The sequence below is a fragment of the Tamandua tetradactyla genome, chromosome 13 (assembly GCF_023851605.1).
Source record: "Tamandua tetradactyla isolate mTamTet1 chromosome 13, mTamTet1.pri, whole genome shotgun sequence".
Lineage (NCBI taxonomy): Eukaryota > Metazoa > Chordata > Mammalia > Pilosa > Myrmecophagidae > Tamandua > Tamandua tetradactyla.
Genome location: NC_135339.1, coordinates 65082094 through 65106664, shown reverse-complemented (window position 1 = coordinate 65106664; position 24571 = coordinate 65082094). Strand labels below are relative to the sequence as shown.

Here is a 24571-nt window from a genome sequence, read left to right as displayed (position 1 = left end):
ATGGGGGGTAGGGGGACTTGGAGCTCAGTGGGGTCAGGTGACAGGGTTCAGATTCATGGGGTATGGGGTTGGGAGTTGTGGGTTGCAGGACAGGGGCTGCATGCATGAGTATAGCATGTTCAAGGAACATGGCTTGGCTTACTTCCTGGTCTCCATCTCCCTATCCGTGTACTTCTGAGGGTTCCAGACCTCCATTTGGAAAGGGGCATGTTAGGCTGTTTACACTAGCCATATGGTCTCCAGTTCTCTACACTTCAGTTCTTCAGCTTTGCAACCAGGGTCTCTCTATATGACATAGAAGTTTCTCCCAGGTCACTTACACCCTGGAATCTCTGTCCCAGTTGTTTTTCTGCTACCTTTCTAACTGTTCCTTGGAGCAGGAGTGAACTCTACATATCCTATTCCGCCATCTTACCGGAACTCCATGTGTTTTATTTTTAATTTGAAATAACTCTAGGACAATTTGCCCTTTTATTGTTCTCAGACTTTAGTAGACTTGTTTATTTTTTTCCCTTGTTGCATAATCCCTATGCATTATATTGGTCAGGAGGCAGGAATCTTGCAGATGTTTTTCCAACGTCAACTTGCTTTCAGATTTGGAATTAACGTTTATAACGTTCTGGATTTTTGCCTTGTGTGCCAAAAATCTGTGAATTTCTTTTCACATGAATGAATTTTTTTTAGCAATTAAATAAAATATTTGTGACATAAGATGTTTTTCTTGAATGCATTTAGTAAAATCAAGAAGAAAAAAAACACCTCAGTGTTAGTTCCTCCCTGTAATATGATCAGCACATAAATACTTCCTTCTCTTGTAGTTCAGTGTTGACTTTTTAAGGGAGAAAATAACTAAACTGATCATTAAAATATAAAATTATCCTGTTGATTTTTTTTCCCCCCAGAGTAAACTAAAAGTGATTTGGAGTAGAGCTGTTTTATTCTGTGACACTCACATTGTTTGCATACTGTTGGAGGGCCTCATTAGGGGGTAAATTTGCTTTTTCTGTGTGTTTGCCAGTAATTGCTGTCTTTTACAGGAACTTGTCATTTGGATTGCCTCCTTCCTAAACTGACCAATCATAAACTGTTAAGGCCATTAGTTATTTCCCCTGCTTTCTGTTTTTTAAATTATTCTTAACTTTTCAAGTATTTAAAGCTGAAGATACTGGTTACCGAGATATTGCCTGATTAGGGTTCGGCATTGTGCCCGAATTTGTTGGGCCTCACAGGGCCCGAGTACTCTGTGCTTTAACAAATGAGCTACAGTTCTCTAGAGGATCAGTGAAGCTTGTTTGTTGATCCTTTATTCTCGTCTAGAGGAAGAACATCTTTGAGAATGTCTAAGGAAGGGTAAGTGAGTTTATTACTCTTTCTCACTCCTTTTTCTCAACCAAGAGGTGCTCAACTGATCTGAGTGAATTAAAAGATTAATAAGCAGTGCTGCCAGACCGAGGATGGAGGTAGTGGCAGAGATTGAAAGAAATTCAGTGTTTCATATGTAATCTACTATAAAGTTACTATTGCTGTTTTTAAAGACAGCATTGAAGATGGATTTACTTAATTATAATTTAGTGAGAAAAAGCATTATCCTGTGGTAAACTCATTCTGGGTTTTAGTAGAAAGTGTTTAAGAAGATTTGGAAGTGAACAGTGGTGACTCAACAAATAATTTTATGTAGAAATGAGTGAAGTTTAAAAATTCCAGGCATAGTGTTTTATAAATTGTGCCTTTAGAAAGTGATGTGAAAAATTAAGTAAAAAGCAGTGTGTAATTTTGTTTTTCTCTGAGCAGTGTAGACAAAAAATAATTTAGAGTAGAATTTCCTATTCCTCTTTGCTTTGTAAATAGAAAATAGTTGTATGTTAGGTTTTCATTGTTTTTGTATTTTCTTTTATGCTTCAGTTGAATTGTTACAGATGATGATCTTTTTGGGACCACTATAATATGTGACTGATTTCTAGCCTCCAAGCAAAACAAGACTTGGTTAACTTTAGAAAGGTATTCCCTTTGATTAGTAGGACTTAGATCTCTCAAAGAAAATCTTTAAAAATTGAATAAAATTTTAATTTTGATTTTAATTTTGATTCTAGAAGTTCTTAATTTTTCTAGTTCTTTTTTTCCTGTAAGGGTTTTAAAGCTGTTTTAGTCTCACATTTATGATTTATTTTAATTGAATTATGTATTGATTATGATCAAAATAAAATTGGCCCTCTATACTGCTATTCTTAAACCTCATTATTAAATAAAAAGAACAATCCAGGGATACTGATAATTCTGTATTATTTTTAGACCTCTCATGATATCACTAGAATTTAAAGTTTGCATGTATTGTTTCCTAACAAATCTGCAGTTGATAATTGTTGTGATAAGTATTATCACAGATGCAGTTATATTTTTTAGTATTGTACACATGGTTTGTTTTTGAAGCCAGTTTATAGATTTAAGAAAACTGGTATTTTAAGAGATAGTAAAAATTCTTGAGAAGCAATTAGTATTAATTTTTCCCTTATGTTAAAAGATAATGTTAGAATAGGTTAGAAGAAAAAGAGGAACCTAGATAAGTCACGGGCCCCGTAAGTCCAGAGGGTTGTTTTTTGCTTGTTAGTTTTGGTTTATCTTTTGGGCTCCTGGTGCAATTCATATACTGTCTGAATAGGTAATAAGTGCATTTGAAGTAAATGAATCAAATAAATGAAGTCAGTTAGCTTTTATTTTCCTTTGTTAGCTTTAGAAATAAATGGGTAAGTTTTGTGTTTTAGACTGAAAAGAATTATTCAGTTTTCTTATTTGTGATACTTTGACACTTGGTATAGTCCATTACTATTTGTTATCTGTGAAATATTTCCCTAATAGGAGAAGGAAAGGATTGTTATTAAAGTTAAATCACCAAAATGACTTGCTGTTAAACCTATCAAGATAGTTTGGTATTAGTGTAAGGATAGACGCATAGGTTATAGGGTTGAATGAGGAGTTCATAGGCCTGCACAATATATACCCAATTCATTTTTAGCAACAAGACCCAGGTAATTCAGTGGAAAAAGGATAGTGTTTTTTTTTTAAGTTTTTATTCTGAAATAATTTAAAACTTACAAAACAGTTACAAAAATAATACAAACCCCATACAGAGAACTTCAGCATAACCCTCCCCAGATGCCCAGATCTACCTATTTTAACATTATGTCACATTTCTATTGCCATTCTATCCTTTTCTCCATCTATCTATGTATCAGTCAGTCCATTTTCTGAACACCTGAATGCAGGCTGTATGTATCATGTGCCTTGTTTTAATACTGCCATATACATTTCTTAAGAAAATTGATGTTCAATTATTTAAGTCCCTTAAGTGAAGTTATCATTGAGAGATTTAACGTTGATACAAGCTTACAGTCTTCATATGTTCCAATGACATCCCTTTGATTTTTTTTAACTTTTTTTAATTGTATAATATAACATACATACAAAGCAAACAAAGAAAAAAGCAATAGTTTTCAAAGCACTCTTCAATAAGTAGTTACAGGAAAGATCCCAGAGTTTGTCATGGGCCACCATACCATCATCTCCAGATTTTTTCTTTTAGCTGCTCCAGAACATTGGGGGCCATAGAAGGAATATATATATTTTTTATCATCATCCCTTTGATTTTTTTCTCCTCCTTTGTTAGATCTCATCCTCCCTTGTTAGATCCCATCTTCCCTTTTTATATCCCATCCAAAATGTTTCGCATTTAGTTGTCATTGTCGCCTTGGTTATACTTCCTTTTTGTTAGATTGTGAGAGCATGTGTAGAGCATAAACTTTCCTATCTCAGCCATTTCCAAACATACCATTCAATGGGATTAATGATATTCACAATGTAGCTGTACCCTTACCGCTTTCTATTATTAAAACTTTCTTATCTCATCCTACAGAAACCTTACATCTCTTATGCATTAACTCTTTATCCCTCCTCATCCCTGGCATTCTGTTCTCTAATTTCTGTCTCTATGAGCTTGCATATTCTCTGGTATTTTCTTTGTGGTTACTATGGGGCTTAATTTGAACATCCTAAATCTATGCCAGTGTTGCTTGCTTTGATACCAGCTTAACCTCAGTGGTATACACAACTGTGTTCTCATATCCCTCGGTCCCCTGACCTTTATGGAGTTGCTGTAACAAATTATATTATAAATCCAAAACCACTGGCTTCTTTTAATTTTAAGCATCTGCCTTTTAGATTCCTTAAGAAGTAAAAAGTAGAGTTAAAAAATAAAGATGCGGTAGAACTAGCATTTCCATTTACCCATGTGTTTACCCTGAACAAAGCTCTTTATTTCTTTATGTGATTTTGATCTACTGTCCATTCTCTTTTCCTTTCAACCTGAAGAATTCTCTTGAGTATCTCTCATAGGGCCAGTCTAGTAGGTGATGAACTCCTCTGGATTCTCTTTATCATCTGGGAATGTCTTAATGTGCCCCTTATTTTTTTTAATTTTTATTTTTTTGTCCTTTTGAAAGACAGTTTTACCAGATATAGAATTCTTGGTGGCATTTTTTGCCTTTAGCATTTTTAATATGTCATGCCACTGCCTTCTTGCCTGTATGTTTTCTGATGAAATGCGTTAAATTTGGTTATTTTTCGGCCTTTATTTCTTTGAATATTCTCTCTGTCCACTTCTCTCTTTCTTCTCCTTCTGGGACTCCCACAATGCATATATTGGTATGGTTGATGGGTTTCCACATGTACCTCGGGCTTTGTTGACTTTTCTTCGTTCTTTCTTCCATCTGCTCTTCAGGCTAAAAAATGTCAGTTTTCTTATCTTCAAATTCACTGATTCTTTCTTCCTACTCCAAAGTGTTGACCCCTTCTAGGGAATTTTTAATTTCTATTTCTATAGTTTTCAGCTCTGTGTGATTCCTTTTCATAATTTCTATCTCTCTATTGATAATTTTCATGTTCATCTAGCCTTTTTCTGATTTCTTTTGGTTCTTTGTCCATGTTTTCTTTTAGCTCTTTGAGCATATTTAGGACCACTTTTGAAAGTCTTTGTCTGGTATGTTCCAGGTCTGGTTTCTAATGCTTTAATTTTCTCCTTTACCTGAGCCATCACATCCTGTTTTTTTGTGTGTTTTGTAATCTTTGGTTGAAATCTGAACATTTTGCTATTTTAGTGTGTTATTGCTGGAATTCAGTATTCTGAAGCATCTGTTCCTTAAGCTTGCATCCAGCTAATGTTGTGGCAGAGCCTTTTTTGAATGCCAGAAGCTAACAAAAAAAGGAGAAAGTAAAGAAAACATTTTTTCCTTCTTTGCAAATTGACCTGTACAGGTGCTCTCCTCTGTGACTTATCCATACAGTGAGTTTAGAGAATAACTCCAGACCAAAGCTTAAGGGCCCCCATCATCCTTTCTGTGCATACATCTTGCCATGGGTATGTGTATGTGGCCCAAGATTTCCTGTTTGCACATTTATGAATGTCCTGTCTTCCTGATAAACACTTCTCTCATTGCCTGGGCACTGCACAGTGTGTTATAGCAAGCAATCCCTTGCCCTAAGCACCCATTGACTGCTGTCCTACAACATTCTGTAGGAGAGCTCTGTGAACTGCCTTCCATATACAGGGCTAGTTCTGAGGCCACCACTAGAAAGATTGTGCCAAACATACATGTCTGCAGGATGTTCACTAGGGTTACTCTGTTCCCTCCAGAACCAGGACCAGACATCCACACTAATAGTGTGAGCTGGCTCTGGGAGAGCCAGCCAAGGTTTAGTGCAGGGGCCTACCAGGGTCCCACAAGATCCTCCTGCTTTTAGATGGCCTTTTTCTTGATTCTGCATTTGCTCTATTACTACAGTCCTTAAGCTGTTTTCTGGAGCTTTGAGAAAGATGTTTCTGCCAGTTTTGCTGGTTATTCAAAGTTCCTATGTGGGACAGAGCCTAGAAGGGTCTTACTCTGCCATCTTTCCAGATGTGACTTTACTAGCCAGTATAGTCTTTTTAACAGATGTGCTGAAACAGCTGAATATTCATATGGAAAAAATGAACGTTGACTTTTACCTCCTATCATTCACTAAAGAAAACCCAAATTGGATCGTAGACTAAATGAAATAAATGAAATAACTGAAATGTAGGTGAAAGTCTTGGTAACCTTGAATTAGATAAAGATTTTTTTTTAGGTAATTACAAAAGGCATAAACCATGAAAGACAAAATTGGGTTTCAAGAACATTTAAAAACCCTCTGCTTTTTGTTAAGACATCATTAAGAAAATGAAAAGGGACATCACAGACTGGAAGAAAATGTTTGTAATACATATATATCTAATAAAGAACTTATATCCAAAACTATTTAAACAACACTTGCATAGTATGACAGGTACCCCAATTAAAAATGGGAAAAAGATTTGGATACTTAACAAAAGAAGACAGGGTAAATAAGCACTTGAAAGGATGCTCAGCATTATTAGTTCTTAGGGAAGTACAAATTAAAACTATCATGAGACATCACTACACATCACCAGAATGGCTAAAATTAAGAACACCAAGACTGCAGATCAATGGGAACTATCGTGCGTTGCTCATGAGTGTGCAAAATAGAAAACACTTTTGACAATGTTTCTGAAAATTCAACATATACTTACATATCACCTAGCAATTCCACTCCTAAATATTTACCCAAGAAAATGAAAGCATATGTCCACACAAATTTGTAGGTGATTATTCATAACAGCATTGTTTGTAATACTCCCAAACTGGAAATGGTACAAATGTCCATTAACTGAAGAATGGATAAGCAAATTGTGGTATATCCATAGAGTGGAATACTACTCAGGAATAAAAAGAACTATTTATGATACAGGAACAATATGGATGCATCTCAGAAGTATTCTGTTAAATAAAAGAAGCCATACAGACACCACATGTTTAATTCCATTTATATGAAAATTATAGTGACAGAAAGTATAGATCAGTGGTTTCTTGGATCCAGGGTTTGGGGACAGTATTGCAAATGGACATGAAGCAATTTTGGGGTGAAGGAAACAATATCTTGATTGTGGTAGTTGATACATGAGTGTGTACAACTGTCCAAACATTACATTTAAAATGGGCAAATTTTAAGTAAATTATATCTCAGTAAAGTTGATAGGGAAGGATGAGACTTGAGAAGCTCCTAAACTTGCTGATTTGAAAATTTTGTAAATAAAAGCATTGTTTATGCATATTCAAGGTGTGGTAGTTTGATTCAGTTGTCAACTTGGCCAGGTGAAGACACCTAGTTCTGTTGCTGTGGACATGAGCCAGTGGTACGTGAACCTCATCTGTTGCTGATTACATCTGAGTGAGCTAAGAGGTGTGCCTGCTGTAATGAATGGTATTTTATTTAATTGGCTGGTGCTTAAATGAGAGAGCGCAACGTAGCACAGCCTAAGCAGCTCAGCCCAGGCCTTTGGAGATGCAGGAAGAAATCACCCCGGGGAAAGTTGTTGGAACCCAGAGGCCTGGAGAGAAGGCCAGCAGAGACCACTCTGTGCCTTCCAATATAAGAAAGAACCTCAGTTGAAAGTTAGCTGCCTTTCCTCTGAAGAACCAATGAAATAAATCCCCTTTTATTAAAAACCAATCCGTCTCTGATGTGTTGCATTCCAGCAACTAGCAAACTAGAACACAAGGGAACATCTTTGAGAAAATACAGATACTCTAGGATGTACAGTACAGAAAAAAGTGCTTTCTCTTTTCAGTATCACAGTTAAGTACCTCTGGAGTTTTTAGAATGTCTTTTATGACTAGAGATACTGTCTTATAGTAAGTAGCCCAAATGAATTATTTTATTTTAAATTCTAGGTTTTTACTTCTCTTTTCCATTTAGGAGCAGTATGCTTGTTAATTTGGCCTAATGCTATCATGGATAATTTTATTTTCTTCTCTACGTTCTAAATCACAGAGTTCAATCCTTAGCTTTTGCTGTATTTTATAAGTTTTTATGCATTGGTTTTTAGTTTTAAAAATTGGGGAGAAAAAGTGAAAAAAATTAGAGGAAATTGGCAAAAAGGGATTGGAAGGAACTGTATTTAATTAAACATATTAGAACAGTAAACTTATTTTCAGAAGCATTACTGTTGTCTATGGTTTCTCCATTAACTTGTATATTCTTGATTTGTTAGTTATCTATTTTATTCTCTATAGTCCTCTTATATCACTGTGGTTTCTTCATTTGAGAATGAAGGTGAATAGCATTTTTTTTTTGAAAAGGAGAATTTTATTGTTATAAGTTTAAAGTTCTAAGTCCATGAAAATGTCCAGATTAAAGCATGTCTATAAAAATATCCAAGATAAGGCATCCAGGAAAAGATACCTTGGTTCAAGAAGGCTGATGATGTTCATAGTTTCTCTTGCAGCTAGGAAGGCACATGACAAGATCTCCTAGCTTTCTCTTCAGCGGCTTACCTGGGGCTCTGTCTGTTCTGTTGAGTCTTTGAATTCTGGTGGCTCTGGTTGCGCCAAAGCTTTTTCCAAAATGGTTCCCTCTTAAAGGGCTCCAGTAAGCAACCCTACCTTGAATGGGTGGAGATGCATCTCAATGAAAACGGTTTAATCAGAAATTACCACCCACAGTTGGGTGAGTCACATCTCTATGGAAACAATAAAAAAGCTCCCACCCAGCAATATTGAATGAGGATTAAAGGTCATGGCTTTTCTTGGATACACAACAGATTCAAACTGTACAATGGGATACATGGATCTGTATATCCACTTTCAATCGTATTCACCTTTAATATGGCAATATTGCTTGTAGACCCATTAATGAATGCCTTCACTTCATCCATTCCCTTAGGTTTAGAGTATTCCTTTTTTTTTTTTCTTTTCTTCAGAGGTAAGGAAGGATTTATTGCAAGAAGAGGGAGTAAGGCAGGGGAAAGAGGGAAAGGGAATGCTTTCTTCAGGGAGGGGAAAGAGGAAAAGGAAGGGAGGTGGAAGAGGGTGAAGGAACACTTTCTTTAAGAGCCTGAAGAAAATGTCCCAGGTTTAGAGCATTTCTTATGGAGCAGTTCTCTTGTTAACAAACTTTCTCAACTTCTGTTTATCTGTGACTATTTTAAACTCTCCCTCATTTTTGAAGGGAAGCTTTGCTGTGATAACAGTTCTTTCTTGGTGAATGGCATTTTAATGTCTTTTCTTTAAACATTTTTGATGAATATCCTTAAAATATACTTTGAAATCCAGAAAGTAAGTACACAATATTATCTTAATTTTTACCACTTCTAAGATGCACAAGTTTTCACATTTAAACATCTCTGAAATTGGGCTGCCATTTCACATCTCTGAAAGTGGTAGCAATATACCACTGTTCTAGTTTGCTAGCTGCCAGAATGCAACACACCAGAGACAGTTGGCTTTTAATAAAAGGGGATTTATTTCATTGATTCTTCAGAGGAAAGGCAGCTAACTTTCAACTGAGGTTCTTTCTTATGTGGGAAGGCACAGGGTGATCTCTGCTGGCCTTCTCTCCAGGCCTCTGGGTTCCAACATCTTTCCCCGGGGTGTTTTCTTTCTGCATCTCCAAAGGCCTGGGCTGAGCTGCGAATGCTGAGATGAGGTATGTTGAGCTGCTTGGGCTGTGCTACGTTGTGCTCTCTCATTTAAGCATCAGCCAATTAAGTGAACCATCATTCATTGCAGCAGGCATGCCTCCCAGCCAACTGCAAATATAATCAGCAACAGATGAAGTTCACATTGGTTCATGTCCACAGCAACAGAGCTAGGTGCCTTCACCTGGCCCAGTTGACACCTGAATCTAACTACCACAACCACCTAGAATTAAGTTGAATTTTTCCTAAGAGAATTTGCTGTCGCTTCTTTCAGTCACCTTGGGGCAACATCAATTATACTGTAAATTCAGACCACAAACCAAATGACTGGCTTTGAGTTCAAATTCTCAGAGGCAAGTAAGTTTTTTCTCCATTCCTGAACTCAGTGTTCAAAACTGAGATGTGCAGATTTCAGTGTGGCTCCTTTATGCTGCAGATTTATTTCCCCTTTATCTTTTTATTATGGGTACAGTGCTTTGATATGCTCGTTTTATGTGGAATGTCCTGTTAGAGTCTGAATTTTCATGGGCATTTTTTTCCTTTTTCAGCGGTATATAATATGAATGAATTTTGTAATTGCTAACATCTTAAATTTTAATCACCTGTAATTTTGTTCTATGCCTTTATACTCGCTTCTTTTTCTTTTCTCTGAAACTTTTAAATATTGAATGTATATTGAGTGAGGAAAATGAATATTTTAATTAATTCATGTTTATAAAGATGATGTTTGGTGTTCAGACTTTCAAAGCATAGGCCGCTGTTTTTCTGACACAACCTGATAAACAAAATGTATCTCTCCTGAGGATGTTTCTCAGAGAAAATATGAGGACAAACTAGTAGGAAGTTATTGGCTAGAATTTATGAAGACAAAAACTAATGCTATTAAATGACCTTTACTTGTAGAATTTATTCCAAATTATTTCTAGTTATGTCTCTATATCCATAGTATTCTATGTGGCATTTCAGTTTTTAAGGATCAGTTTCATAAGTTAGAAAATTCTCACCTATAATATTTTTTAGATCATTTAAGCATACTTTTTATAAAGGGATGTTGACAATGACAGACTGAGGTCTTGTCATTAAGCTGGGTTTTGTTTTTATATAACTTTTACAGAGCCATAATTCCCTGTCATTGAATTTGCATTTTTAAAATGTACTCTTCACTGGTTTTTAATATTTTCAGAGTTGTGCAGGCAACCAACACCACTATCTAATTTTAGTGCACTTTGTTATCCCAAAAAGAAACTCCATACCCCTTAGTAGAAATTTCCCATTGTCTCCTCCCCACAGCCTTTGGCAACCACTAATTGTCCTTTAGTTTTTTTTTCTTTCTTTCTTTCTTTTTTTTTGACATGGGCAGGCTCTGGGAATAGAACCCTGGTCTCCAGCATGGCAGGGAAGAATTCTGCCGCTGAGCCACTGTTGCACCACTCTGCCTTTTAGTTTTATGATTAATTTTTAGTTCAATCAAATATTTAGTCTGCTTATTATTACAAGACCATTTGCTAGGTATTGGGAAGGCTATACTTTCTTATTTTTAATGTTTATAATCCAGTAAAGAATAAGAAAACTACCCACTTATTTTTGTATATGATAAAATAAGGCAAGTACCAAAATAAAGGATTATGAATATTCTAATCTCTCACTTGGACCACAGCTTTATAGAATTTTAGTTATTGGTGAAATCCCTTTCATTAAGGAAAAAAGTATCCTGAGGCTCAGGGGCATTACTGTTTTTAGTCTGTTCCATAGCCAAAATAGTTTTTTGAAGAAACCACTTGAGATGATGTGTCTTGCAAATAAGATGCAGATAACTGAGTGGACATTTTAAGTATAGGGAACAGCATAAGTAAAGCCCCAGGGCACATTTAGGAAGCAGCAAGTAGTTCACTTTATTAGAGCAAAAGGTGAATGATGTGGAACAAAATAAGATAAAACTGAGTTTGGCGAAATGTTGAAAGATTTTGAACTCCTGGAAGATCCAAGAATTTGTAATTTATTGGTTTGAATGTGTAGTAAGGAATGACTAAAGTTATTAAGTAGAAGTGTCACATGATTGGAGATGGGCTTTAATCTGTGATGGATGACCAGTTTTTAGAAATTTCCAGTCTGTTTCAAATTGATACTTTTATAAAATATAATAAAAGAGAATTACTCAAAAAATAAAGTCATAAACATAAGCCTGCATTTTTAATTATTACATTCAACAAACAAAATTCTCTGCCATATAAAAGCTTCTGAACATGTTTATCGCAATTTCTGTATGTATCTTGTTATGAATCAGTAACAAGCTCAAATTTCACAGGCCATTGTTGTTCTATGGACCATACTTTGAATTAGCAGCAATGAATTTGACGTTTTTACTTGAGGGAGAGCAGTTGGGATAGGCTTGTTGAAGAGTTAGTGAGGACCTGGACAAACTGTTAGCGGTGTGAATAGAATGAAAGATATGGATTCTAGAGACATTTGGAAATTTAAATAAAGGCACATGAGATGATTGGATATGGATTTAAGGGAGAAGAATCAAAAGATAACTAGATTTTAAGCTTGAGTGAGAAAATTAGAATATAATAGAAATAGAGAAGAGCTAGTTTAGGGAGAAGGGTGCTGAATTAAATTTTCAAGAAAAATTCATGTTATAGATTCTTGTTAAGTAAAAATTCAGGCATAGACAATCACAACTTTTGGTGTAATAATCTCAGTTTGTTCTCCCAAAAAGCACTTGCAACTTTTTCTTTTCTTTGATTGTAGCAGCTTTGAGTGTATAATACAAAAGCCTATAACCAAAACAAAAAGATTTTATACTTGTGTCCTTAGACTCATTTGTTGCTGCAGTAGCTGTTGTTGGGCTGTTGGCCAGGAAATTGTGACTCCTAGGCAGGGGGAGGAGTTGGGGATAAAGTTCACCATTGCCAAAGAAATTCTATTCCAAATGGATTTATGTGGAGCAACAGTGATATCCAATGACAAGTTAAATTAGACACACAGGTGTTTTCCCTAACACTGTCTCTGAAGATAAATACTATTGAGTAGCTTGGTTCAGACTAAACAGTCTTTGAAGTTAGGTCAAAGTCACAAAAAATATTATTTATACTGGCGACTTTAAGAAGAATTTTGTTATGTGACTTCGAGAACTGTTTGACTCAGATCACATTTTGCAAACGGCAGCCAGTGACAGATGAGGTAATGCTGCTTTGACTTAATCTCAAAACCATTAAGAGTTTGCTACCTACAAAATTTCAAGTTTTGTGAATTGCATGTTCATGTTCCTTCAGTGTGAGACTAATTAGATCCGTATTCTTAAAGCACATTTTGTTAGTAGTATTATTTTTTATAGCTAATGTCTATATTTCTTTGGGTAGAATTTCTTCATATTTCATGCCTTACTTCAGTGCAGTGTGACAGTAAGAAGTGTTATATTTATTTTTCTGTTGAGATCTGGGTTCACTTTTATACAGTTTCTGTGTCTGTCTCCTAGAGATTTTTTTCTCTTGTTAGTGCTCAAATCTGTATCATGCAAATGGAACTATATAGGGATTTTTTTGTTGATTTATTTGTGTTTTAAGGTTGAATGCTTAGTTAAGGTTAATGCTTTCTAGCATAGTGACTATACTTTTTTAAAAGCAAGTTTGGAAAAGTTAACTTTACAGATATATGCAAGTTCTTAAAGATGGGGGTGGAGTATGTTCCATTGGTTAATAATTTAGGAAAGTGGCACAAATAAACTGGCATCAGCAAAGTTACAGCCAACGTTCTAAACCAGTAGAAATTTTTAGATTCTCCATGCAGTTGTGATCTTTTTGTTTTCAAATGCATTGTGGGGCAGTGAGCCAGTTTTAGTTTTAGTTAGTAGAGTACCTAACACTTTCTTTTGTTGTAACCTCAGTGCAGAATACTCATTAATTTGAGGCTAAGAGATTAGTTTTTTCCTGAAGACTGTATCCTGGAGACATGGTATTTCTAGCGCAAGCTTTCCTCTTTGCATGCTTTCAGCATTTGGGAGTTTATCATCTTCGCAGACCTTAACATATATACTTATTTGGCTTATTGCATTTCTCTGTAATGCAGCTGTTTCGTTTTGTCATTACAGCTTTGCTTAGGCACTGTTTGCACAATGTATATGATTTAATTACATTGGCATCTCTTTCCCCCATGTTATATAGTTTTAAGAAAAAGAGAGATGAGCATATGTGAGGTTTTTATTTTTTCGCAAACATTGTAAGAGAATTTAATTAGAGGGGGATCAGAAATGGTTATTTTAAGTTCAGGAATTGCTTCTCTGGTGTGGTTACTTATTTTGAATGTAAATGAAAAGATGAAGAATATTTGGTGGATCTTCATAGGAAAACATCTTATTTACTAATTTTAGGCACATGTACAATGTTTCCTAGCTTTGGCTGCTCCCTGAAGGGCAACTTCTGGGGATGCATGTCTCAAAATGGTACCTGCTTTGCAGTAGGCATTGAACAAATCTATTGATTCAGAATTACTCAAAGAGGAAAGAGAGTGATTTCACAGATATTTAGCAGGGTTTATTTTGGCAAAAACAGGTTTTCATATCCCTGAAATATGTCATTTCCAAGTATTTATGGTTAATAAAGGTAAATTATGATGTATATATATCCTTGAAAATATGATTTGATAGATTTTTTTTGTTACAGTATGAGCTTAGTCTCTCCTCTGGCCAAGGAAGAAACTGGTTTGTTGATAGTGTCTTTCTACCCTTAGAACTGATTGAGGGAAATTACCAGAGACTTTTTTGCTCTGATTTTTGCTGTGCCTGGAACCAGCTAGCGTCCTTCTTCCTATTTGAATCACAGCCATTTCTTTTATTTTGTAGTTCCACATTCTTTCCTGGATTGTATTACAAGGAATAAAATCTTCCCCAATCCATTCCTGCCTGTATCTCCATAGAATATTTTAGGCATGTCAGCTGTTTGAGCTCTGATTAAGGATTTGATCCAATTTGTCCCCTAGCCTGATTGAGAATCTGTTTGAAAAGCTTAAGCTTTAGTGGTAACATTTAGTTCCCAAACTTAGAACTATTACTTTGTGTCTTTTACTCCTGTTATGTTATCAAAAGGATTTATGTAACTGGGAAGAAGAGTGACAATAAAATAACTGCACTTATCACTAGACGTTGGGTGAAGTTTGATGAAGCAATGGAATGAATTCATGGTGATATCATATTTGTCATATTTGAGGTTGGGAGAATGTTAAGAAGAATGTTTGTGATGGGTGTCATTTATCCTCTAGTTCCTTTTGTCTCCTCCCATCTCCTGTTAACCCCAGGCAAAATAAATATTGATTTTCTAGAAGACCAGGTTTTCTTAGGGAAAGTATAAATATTTTATATAACATCTCTCCCAGTAACTAGAGTTTTATGGAGCTAATCTAATGTACATAGCAGTTTTGGTGGTGAAAGGGTAATGCTTTTCATATTTTTTAGAGAAACAGAGAAGACAATAATTCTGAATTCAAGGGCCTTTTGATATTAAGTCCTTGATTAAAGTATTTTTAAGCAAATGTTTAAAAATTTTCTGCGTTTAAGTTGGTACATGCATTTTGAGACAAAAGGAAGTTTTCTAGTAAAATTTAAAACAGCACTATATATAAATTGGTGAAGAGTAAGAATAAGTCATTACCTAGATAAATGCTTTTTAAACTCTTGAGTATTTCCATTAGGAAAAATAGGAGCATTGAAGACTGTATATACTCCTTAAAACTATCTATACTAATGTCCTTATATATAGTATAAAACATACATATTAGACATTTCTAAATGAGAAACTAAATATCAATAGAACATCTAATATTTTCTCATTGCCTCTAAGTGGAGAATTCTGCAGCTCCTAGTGCAGTTGTCCCTCTTTGAAAGCCCTTGTCCTAAGTCCTTAATGCAGGAGCCCCAGCCCAGACTTCTTTATTTTTAACAAGTTTCTTAGGTAATTGTGTTCTGAGGTACACCAAAGTTTGAGTTCCACTGATCTACATCATTCTCATTTCTAACAGTTATGATAAATAGATAAAGAAAAGGTTTGGTAATAAGAGGATAAGTCATCCAGTTGTAATTTTGGCCACAAAGCTGGGGATCAGGTGGAAAGGATATCCTTAGTTTCATAGATGATTAAAATTTATCCCAAAAGACCATCATGGTGACGATCCTACCATACTAGTATCTAGTATATGCCCAGTTTTCAAGTCTTATAGTGATCTTTCTGAAATTTGCATCTGATAATTTCATTTCCTCCTTAAACTCTGACGGCTTGCTCTTGTCTATAGGATCATGTCCAAACTCTCTAATGTGACACGTGAAGTCTTCATGATTTGACTCCTGTTAGCCTTTTTAGCTTCATAGCTTTTCTTTCCCCTTCTTCCATTCTTACTTCACCTGAAAAACTCCTTCTGCAAAACAAACAGAAAAAAATAAAATCAAAGAAAACTCCTTCACTTAAACTGCAATAAACTATTTGTAATTCCCTATTAACTATTCCCTTAATTGGTCTCTCTGCCTGCATTGCCTTTCTTGTATGGCCCACTTGAAAACTTCTACTGATTGTTTAAGACTTGGCTCAAACATCTCTTCCTGACCTCTCTGAACAACTGGTGCTCCTGCCTCCATGTTAGTTTATAACAGTATTAAATTGCTGTAATTATTTGCTTATAAATCTCTCCTGTTAGGCTGAGTTCCTGAAGGATAGTATTTGTTCAATGAACATTTGTATTTATGTCTTCAGTATCTGGCTGATGCTTTTAAAAATTATTTGTTTTTAATTGTGGTAAAATACATGTAACATAAAAATTACTTTAACCGTTTTAGATGAACAACTCTTTGGCATTAAGTACATTGACAATACTAAGTAACCTTTAAAGCTATCTATTTCCAGACTATTTTCATCACCCTAAACCAAAACTTATACTCATTTAGCAATAACTCCCCACCTCCCCTCTGACCACTCCTAGTTACCACTATTTTGCTTTATGTCTCTATGAATTAGCTTATTCTCAGTATTTCATATACAAGAAATCATACAGTATTTGTCCTTTTATGTCTGGCATATTTCACTCAACATGATGTCTTCAAGATTCATCCATGATATAACAAGTTCCAGCAATTTCACTTTTTACAGCTGAAGAATATTCCATTGAGTATACTGCATTTTGTTTATCCATTCATCTATTGATGGACACTTGGATTGCTTCCACCTTTTGACTATTGTAAATAATGCTGCTATGAGCACTGGTTTACAAATATCTGTCCGAGTCCCTACTTTCAGTTCTCTCTTTCTTTTTTTTCCTGTAATATAAGATTTATGCAAGTGTCTCATGTAACTGTGTGGATGTAAGAGTCTGAGAGCAGGCCACGAGCTGGCATCTACAATGAAGATCCTCAATGTCAGAAGAAACTGGCTAGCTGAAACAGATGGTCTCTCCTGAATCCTCTTAAAAGCCTTCCAGTGATTAGATTGTCACTCATTGCAGAAGACACTCCCCTTAGCTGATTGCAGATGTAATCAGCTGTGGATGCAGCCATCGTGCTTATAATTTAAGTCCATGAAATGCCCTCACATCAGATAGACCAGTGCTTGCTTGACTAAACAGCTGGCTACTATCACCTGGCCAAGTTCACACATGAACCTGACTATCACAATCCACCCTTTGTCAATTTAGCAAGTATATACATCACCTTAAACCATACTGAATCTCTAAATAGAAAACACTAGCAGACACATTTTTTTCCCTCCCCTAACAATACTCAGCTGTTCTGCGTACAACTGGAAATGCATTAATCTCTCCAGAATAGGGTACAAGTCCTTAGGTAATACTTACTCTTAAACTTGATAACCTACAACTTAAATACTATAATATGAACAAAACAGCTTATGTCATGTGATAAAAGGGATAAAATAAAGAGGAAAATAAAGATAATTTGATTTATGTATAAATAACATAGATACTAATTACAAAGCAAGAAAGATATTCATACTATTACAGTGCTCGTTTCTGTAACTGATCACATGGTCATAGTTCATATTTATCATTACTTCTTCCACTATCATGGTCCCTTTACTCTCAGCAAGCACCTCAGCTGGCCGTGGTTCTTTGCCTGGTGGGTTGGTCCAAACCTTCATTCTTGAAATTTCAGAGCCATCAGTAGTCCTGCCTGGGTTGGGTTGTTAGAGTTTTCTACTGATTTTTTTTCCCCATTGATTTTAATCACAGGGCATAATAGTACTAAGAGATGCCCTAGGGTATCTCCTATATTTTAGGAAAACTCTTCTTTACCTCCATTGTATAGTTGCAATCCTATTTTCCCCTGGTAGTCAGGGTCAGTCACCCCAGCGAGTAAAGTAATCCCTTCTTGGTTTGTTGATCCAGGGGTATGAGTGGCCCAGAATAACCAGGTGGCGGTCTAGATTCCAATTCAGTGGAATCATTTTTGTTTCTCCCAGTGGAAGCTTTCCCTCTTCTGTAACTAAAACCTGTAAACCAGCTCAAGGTTACAGGGACAGGAAGCAAAAATTTTCCTAGTGGATCATGAAGGGTAATAGTGAGTGGTGCCACTCCCATTTCCACCCCTTGATTCCTGGACCCATGAATCCTGGCTATGGGAGAAACAACACCATAGATTGGACACTGATTCAGAGCATACACAGCCTCCTAGACCTGCTTTCAGTTCTTCTCAGTATATACCTAGGAGTGTAATGTTCAGGTCATATGGTGTATCTCTAAGTTTAACTTTCTGAGAAACCACCAAACTGTTTTCCACAGTGGCTGCACCATTTTACATACCCACCAACACAGTACAAGGGTTCCTATTTTCCACATCCCTGCCAACACTTATTATTTTCAGTTTTTAAAATAATAGTCATCTTAGTGGGTTTAAAGTAGGCTTCTCATTGTAGTTTTAATTTGCATTTCTCTAAAGGCTAATGATGTTGAGCAGCTGTTCATATACTTATCAGCCATTTGAGTATTTTCTTTAGAGAAATGTCTGTTCAAATCTTTGACCCATTTTTTAAATTGGATTATCTTTTTTGTTGTTAAGAGTTCTTTATATATTCTGGATATTAAACTCTTAATCAGGTAAGGTTTCCAAATATTCCCATTCTATAGGTTGTGTTTTCACTTTTTTTTATAATAATATTCTTTGATAGTCAAAAGTTTTAATTTTGGTGAAGTCCATTTAATCTGTTTTTCCCTTTGTTTCTTGTGCTTTGGGTTTATAATTTAAAAATCTATTGTCTTCTACCAGTTCTTGAAGATTCTTATGTATGTTTTCTTACAAGATTTTTTATAATTTCAGCTGTTGTATTTAGGTTTTTTAATCCATTTTGAATCAATTTTTGTATATGGTGAGAGGTGGGGTTAGCATTCATTCTTTTGCATATGAAGTTCCAATTATTCCAATACCGTTTGTTGAAAAGACTGTTCTTTCCCCCATGAGTGGATTTGGTGCCCTTGTCCAATAATCAACTGGCCATGGATGTGTGAATTTATCTCGGGACTGTCAGTTCTTTTCCATTAGTCTATATGTTTGTGTTTATGTCAGTAGAACACTGTTACACTTACTGTAGATTTGTAGTAAGTATTGAAAACAGGAAGTGAAAGTATTCCAACTGTTCTTTTTCAGGATGGTTTTGGCTATTTAGGGTTTCTGTAATTCCATATGAATTTGAAGGTCAGCTTTTCCATTTCTGTAAAAAAGGCTGCAGGATTTTGATAGCAATTGCATTGAATTTATAGATCCCATTAGGCAAGATTGACTTCTTAACAATATTGTCTTCCCATCCATGAACATGGGATGTTTTTCCATTTATTTAAAGTTTTCAATGTACATTAAAATTTTCAATGTACAAGTCTTTCACCTTCTTGATTAAGTTTATTTCTAGGCATTTTATTCTTGAGGTGTTATTGTAAATGGAATTGTTTTCTTTTCTTTTTTTAAATTTCTAAATATTTTTATTGACAGATCTTGACACACATACAATCCATACATGGTGTGCAATAAGTGGCTCACAATATCATCACATAGTTGTGTTTTCATCATCATTGGTCATTTTTTAGAATGTTTGCATCACTCCAAAAAAAGAAATAAAAAGAAAAAAACTCATACATCCCATACCCTTTACCCGTCCTTTTCATTGACCACTAGTATTTCCATCTACCCAATTTATTTTACCCCTTATCCCCCCCATTGTTTATTTATTTTTTATTCACAATTTTTTACTCATCTGTCCATACCTTGGATAAAGGGGCATCAGATATGAGGTTTTCACATTCGCACAGTCACAATGTAAAAGTTACAGCTTTATACAATTATCTTCAAGAATCAAGGCTTTTGGAGCACTGCTCAACAGTTTCAGGAACTTCCCTCCAGCCACTCCAATACACCATGAACTAAAAAGGGGTATCTATATAATGCATAAGAATAACCTCCAGGATAACCTCTCGACTCTGTTTGAGATCTCTCAGCTACTGAAACTTTTGTTTTGTGTCATTTCTCTCTTCCCTCTTTTGGTCACGAAGCGTTTCTTAAACCCACCATGCTGGGTCCTGGCGAATCACGGGAGTTCCGTCCCATATTGCCAGGGAGATGGAATTGTTTCTTGATGTCCTTTCCAGATTGTTCCCTACTGGTGTATAGAAACACATCAGACTTCTGCAGCTTGTATCCTGAAACCTTGCTAAATTTACTAGTAGCTTTTTTGTGGGTTCTTAGGGATTTTCTTAGTAGCTTTTTTGTGGATTCTCAGGGATTTTCTGTATATAATATCATGTCATCTGTGATTAAGGAGAATTTAACTTTTTCCTTTCCAATATGTGGGTACCTTGTTTCTCTTTCTCCTACCAGATTGCTCTAGCTTGAACTTCCAGTGGTGAGTGTGGGCAACCTGGTCTTGTTCTTGATCCTAGGAAAAGCTTTTGGTCTTTCACCACTAAGTGTAATATTTGCTATTGGTTTTCCCTAAATGCCCTTCATTGTAGTTGAAAAAGTTCTATTTCTGATTTTCTGAATATTTTTTATCATAATGGATGTTGAATTTTGTCAGATGTTTTTCTGTGTCAATTGCAATGGTCATGTTTTTCCCCCTTTGTTATATTATGTATTAGTTAGGGTTCTCTAGAGAAACAGAACCAACAGGGAACAGTTGCAAATATAAAATTTATGAAAGTGTCTCACGTGACCGTAGGAATGCAGAGTCCAAAATCCACAGGGCAGGCTGCAAAGCCGATGACTCCAATGGATGGCCTGGATGAACTCCACAGGAGAGGCTCACCAGCCAAAGCAGGAATGGGACCTGTCTCCTCTGAGTCCTCCTTAAAAGGCTTCCCATGATTGGATTTAGCATCACTAATTGCAGAAGACACTCCCCTTTGACTGATTACAAATGGAATCAGCTGTGGATGTAGCTGACGTGATCATGACCTAATCCTATGAAATGTCCTCATTGCAACAGACAGGCCAGCGCTTGCCCAATCAGATGAACAGGTACCACAACTTGGCCAAGTTGACACCTGTCCCTAACCATGACAGTCCACCCCTTGTCAACTTGGCACATATGTGTGTGTGTGTGTATATATATATATATATATATATATATATATATATATATATATATCACCTTAGACCATACTTAATTTCCAAATGAAAACAAATAAGCACACATTTTTTCTTTTACCTGACAATACTCAACTGTCCTACATATAACTGGAAACACATTAAATCTCTCCAGAATAGGGTGCAAATCCTTGGGCAACATTCATTCTTAAACTTGATATCTTACAACTTAAATAGTATAACACAAACAAAACAGCATTACAGTCCTCGTTTCTGTAACTGATCACGTGGTCGAAGTTCATATTTATCACTACCTTCTTCCACTACCCTTTCCCCTCAGCATGTTCCCTTTCCCCTCAGCAAGCACTTCAGCTGGCCGTGGTTCTTTGCCTGGTGGGGTGACCCAAACCTTCATTCCTGAAGTCTCAGAGCCATTAGTGGTCCTGCCTGGATTGTGTTGTTGCAGTTTTCCATTGATTTTAATCACAGGGCATGGTAGTACTAATAGACGCCCCAGGGGATCTCCTATATTCCAAGAAAACTGTTCTTTACCTCCATTATGTAGTTGCAGTCCTACTTCCTTCTGATAGTCAGGGTCAATTACCCCAGACAATAATGTAATCCCCTTCTTGGTGTGTTGATCCAGAGGCATAAGTAGCCCAAAGTGGCCAGGTGGCAATCTTAACTTCCAGTTCAGTGGTATCACTGTTGTTTCTCCTGGAGAAAGCACACCCCGTTTTGGAACTAAAACCTGTAGACCAGCAGAACTCAGGGTAGCAGGGACAGGAAGCAAAAATTTTCCTAGTGGATCACTAGGAGTAATAGTGAGTGACACCACACCCATTTCCACCCCTTGGTTCCTGGACCCATGGATCCTGGCTATGGGAGAAACAGCACCATACAGCGGATGCTGATTCAGAGCATACACAGCTTCCTGGAGAACATTACCCCAGCCTTTCAAGTTTTTGCCACCTAGTTGGCACCGTAATTGAGTTTTCAAAAGGCCATTCCACCGTTCTATCAATCCAGCTGCTTCTGGATGATGGGGAACATGGTAAGACCAGAGAATTCCATGAGCATGTGCCCATTCCCGCACTTCATTTGCTGTGAAGTGTGTTCCTTGATCCGAAGCAATGCTATGTGGAATACCATGACGATGGATAAGGCATTCTGTAAGCCCACGGATAGTAGTTTTGGCAGAAGCATTGCGTGCAGGGAAAGCAAACCCATATCCAGAGTATGTGTCTATTCCAGTTAGAACAAATCGCTGCCCCTTCCATGAAGGGAGTGGTCCAATGTAATCAACCTGCCACCATGTAGCTGGCTGGTCACCTTGGGGAATGGTGCCATATCGGGGGCTGAGTGTGGGTCTCTGCTGCTGGCAGATTGGGCACTCAGCAGTGGCTGTAGCCAGGTCAGCCTTGGTGAGTGGAAGTCTGTGTTGCTGAGCCCATGCATAACCTCCATCCCTACCACCATGACCACTTTGTTCATGAGCCCATTGGGCAATAACAGGAGTTGCTGGGGAAAGAGGCTGACTGGTATCCATAGAACGGGTCATCTTATCCACTTGATTATTAAAATCTTCCTCTGCTGAAGTCACCCTCTGGTGTGCATTCACATGGGACACAAATATCTTCATGTTTTTAGCCCACTCAGAAAGGTCTATCCACATACTTCTTCCCCAGACCTCTTTGTCACCAATTTTCCAATTATGGTCTTTCCAAGTCCCTGACCATCCAGCCAAACCATTAGCAACAGCCCATGAGTCAGTATACAAACGCACATCTGGCCAGTTTTCCTTCCAAGCAAAATGAACAACCAGGTGCACTGCTCGAAGTTCTGCCCACTGGGAGGATTTCCCCTCACCACTGTCCTTCAAGGACACCCCAGAAAGGGGTTGTAATGCTGCAGCTGTCCACTTTCGGGTGGTACCTGCATATCGTGCTGAACCGTCTGTAAACCAGGCCCGAGTTTTCTCTTCCTCAGTCAATTCACTGTAAGGAACTCCCCAAGAGGCCATAGCTCTGGTCTGGGAAAGAGAAGGTAATGTGGCAGCAGGAGTGGAAACCGTGGGCATTTGTGCCACTTCTTCATGTAACTTACTTGTGCCTTCAGGACCTGCTCTGGCTCTATCTCGTATATACCATTTCCACTTTACAATAGAGTGCTGCTGTGCACGCCCAACTTTATGGCTTGGTGGGTCAGACAACACCCAACTCATGATAGGCAACTCAGGTCTCATGGTAACTTGGTGGCCCATGGTTAAGCGTTCAGTCTCTACTAAGGCCCAGTAGCAGGCCAAAAGCTGTTTCTCAAAAGGAGAGTAGTTATCTGTAGCAGATGGTAAGGCTTTGCTCCAAAATCCTAAGGGTCTGCGTTGTGATTCTCCTATAGGGGCCTGCCAAAGGCTCCAGACAGCATCTCTATTTGCCACTGACACTTCCAGCACCATTGGATCTGCTGGATCATATGGCCCAAGTGGAAGAGCAGCTTGCACAGCAGCCTGGACCTGTCGCAGAGCCTCCTCTTGTTCAGGTCCCCACTCAAAATTAGCAGCTTTTCTGGTCACTCGATAAATGGGCCGGAGTAGCACACCCAAATGAGAAATATGTTGTCGCCAAAATCCAAAAAGACTAGGCGTTGTGCCTCTTTTTTGGTTGTGGGAGAGGCCAGATGCAGCAATTTATCCTTCACCTTAGAAGGGATATCTCGACATGCCCCACACCACTGGACACCTAGAAATTTTACTGAGGTGGAAGGCCCCTGTATTTTTGTTGGATTTATCTCCCATCCTCTGACACGCAAATGTCTTACCAGGAAATCTAGAGTAGTTGCTACTTCTTGCTCACTAGGTCCAATCAACATGATATCATCAATATAATGGACCAGTGTGATGTCTTGTGGGAGGCAGAAACGATCAAGGTCTCTGCGAACAAGATTATGACATAGGGCTGGAGAGTTGATATACCCCTGAGGTAGGACAGTGAAAGTATATTGCTGACCTTGCCAGCTGAAAGCAAACTGTTTCTGGTGATCCTTACTAATAGCTATTGAGAAAAAAGCATTTGCCAGATCAATAGCTGCATACCAGGTACCAGGGGATGTATTGATTTGCTCAAGCAATGATACTACATCTGGAACAGCAGCTGCAATTGGAGTTACCACCTGGTTGAGCTTACAATAATCCACTGTCATTCTCCAAGACCCATCTGTTTTCTGCACAGGCCAAATAGAGTTGAACGGGGATGTGGTGGGAATCACCACCCCTGCATCTTTCAAGTCCTTAAGAGTGGCAGTAGTCTCTGCAATCCCTCCAGGAATACGGTATTGCTTTTGATTTACTATTTTGCTTGGTAGGGGCAGTTCTAGTGGCTTCCACTTGGCCTTTCCCACCATAATAGCCCTCACTGCATGAGTCAGAGAACCAACGTGGGGATTCTGCC

At 37.2% G+C, this 24571-nt stretch overlaps 1 protein-coding gene across 7 annotated transcripts in view; it reads left to right on the top strand.

Annotated features, from left to right (window-relative positions):
- Positions 1-24571, top strand: part of NT5C2 (5'-nucleotidase, cytosolic II) — a 129154-nt gene that overhangs the window by 46472 nt on the left and 58111 nt on the right. The window contains exon 1 of one of the 7 annotated variants that reach the window (XM_077125899.1): positions 742-1350. The exons of 5 other annotated variants lie outside the window; for them this stretch is intronic. In XM_077125899.1, coding sequence (XP_076982014.1) covers positions 1337-1350 — 14 coding nt within the window. In that variant the 5' untranslated portion in view covers positions 742-1336. Of the gene's footprint in view, positions 1-741; positions 1351-11777; positions 12746-24571 lie in introns of those variants that run through there. One more of the 7 variants, XM_077125900.1, reaches the window with a different exon arrangement.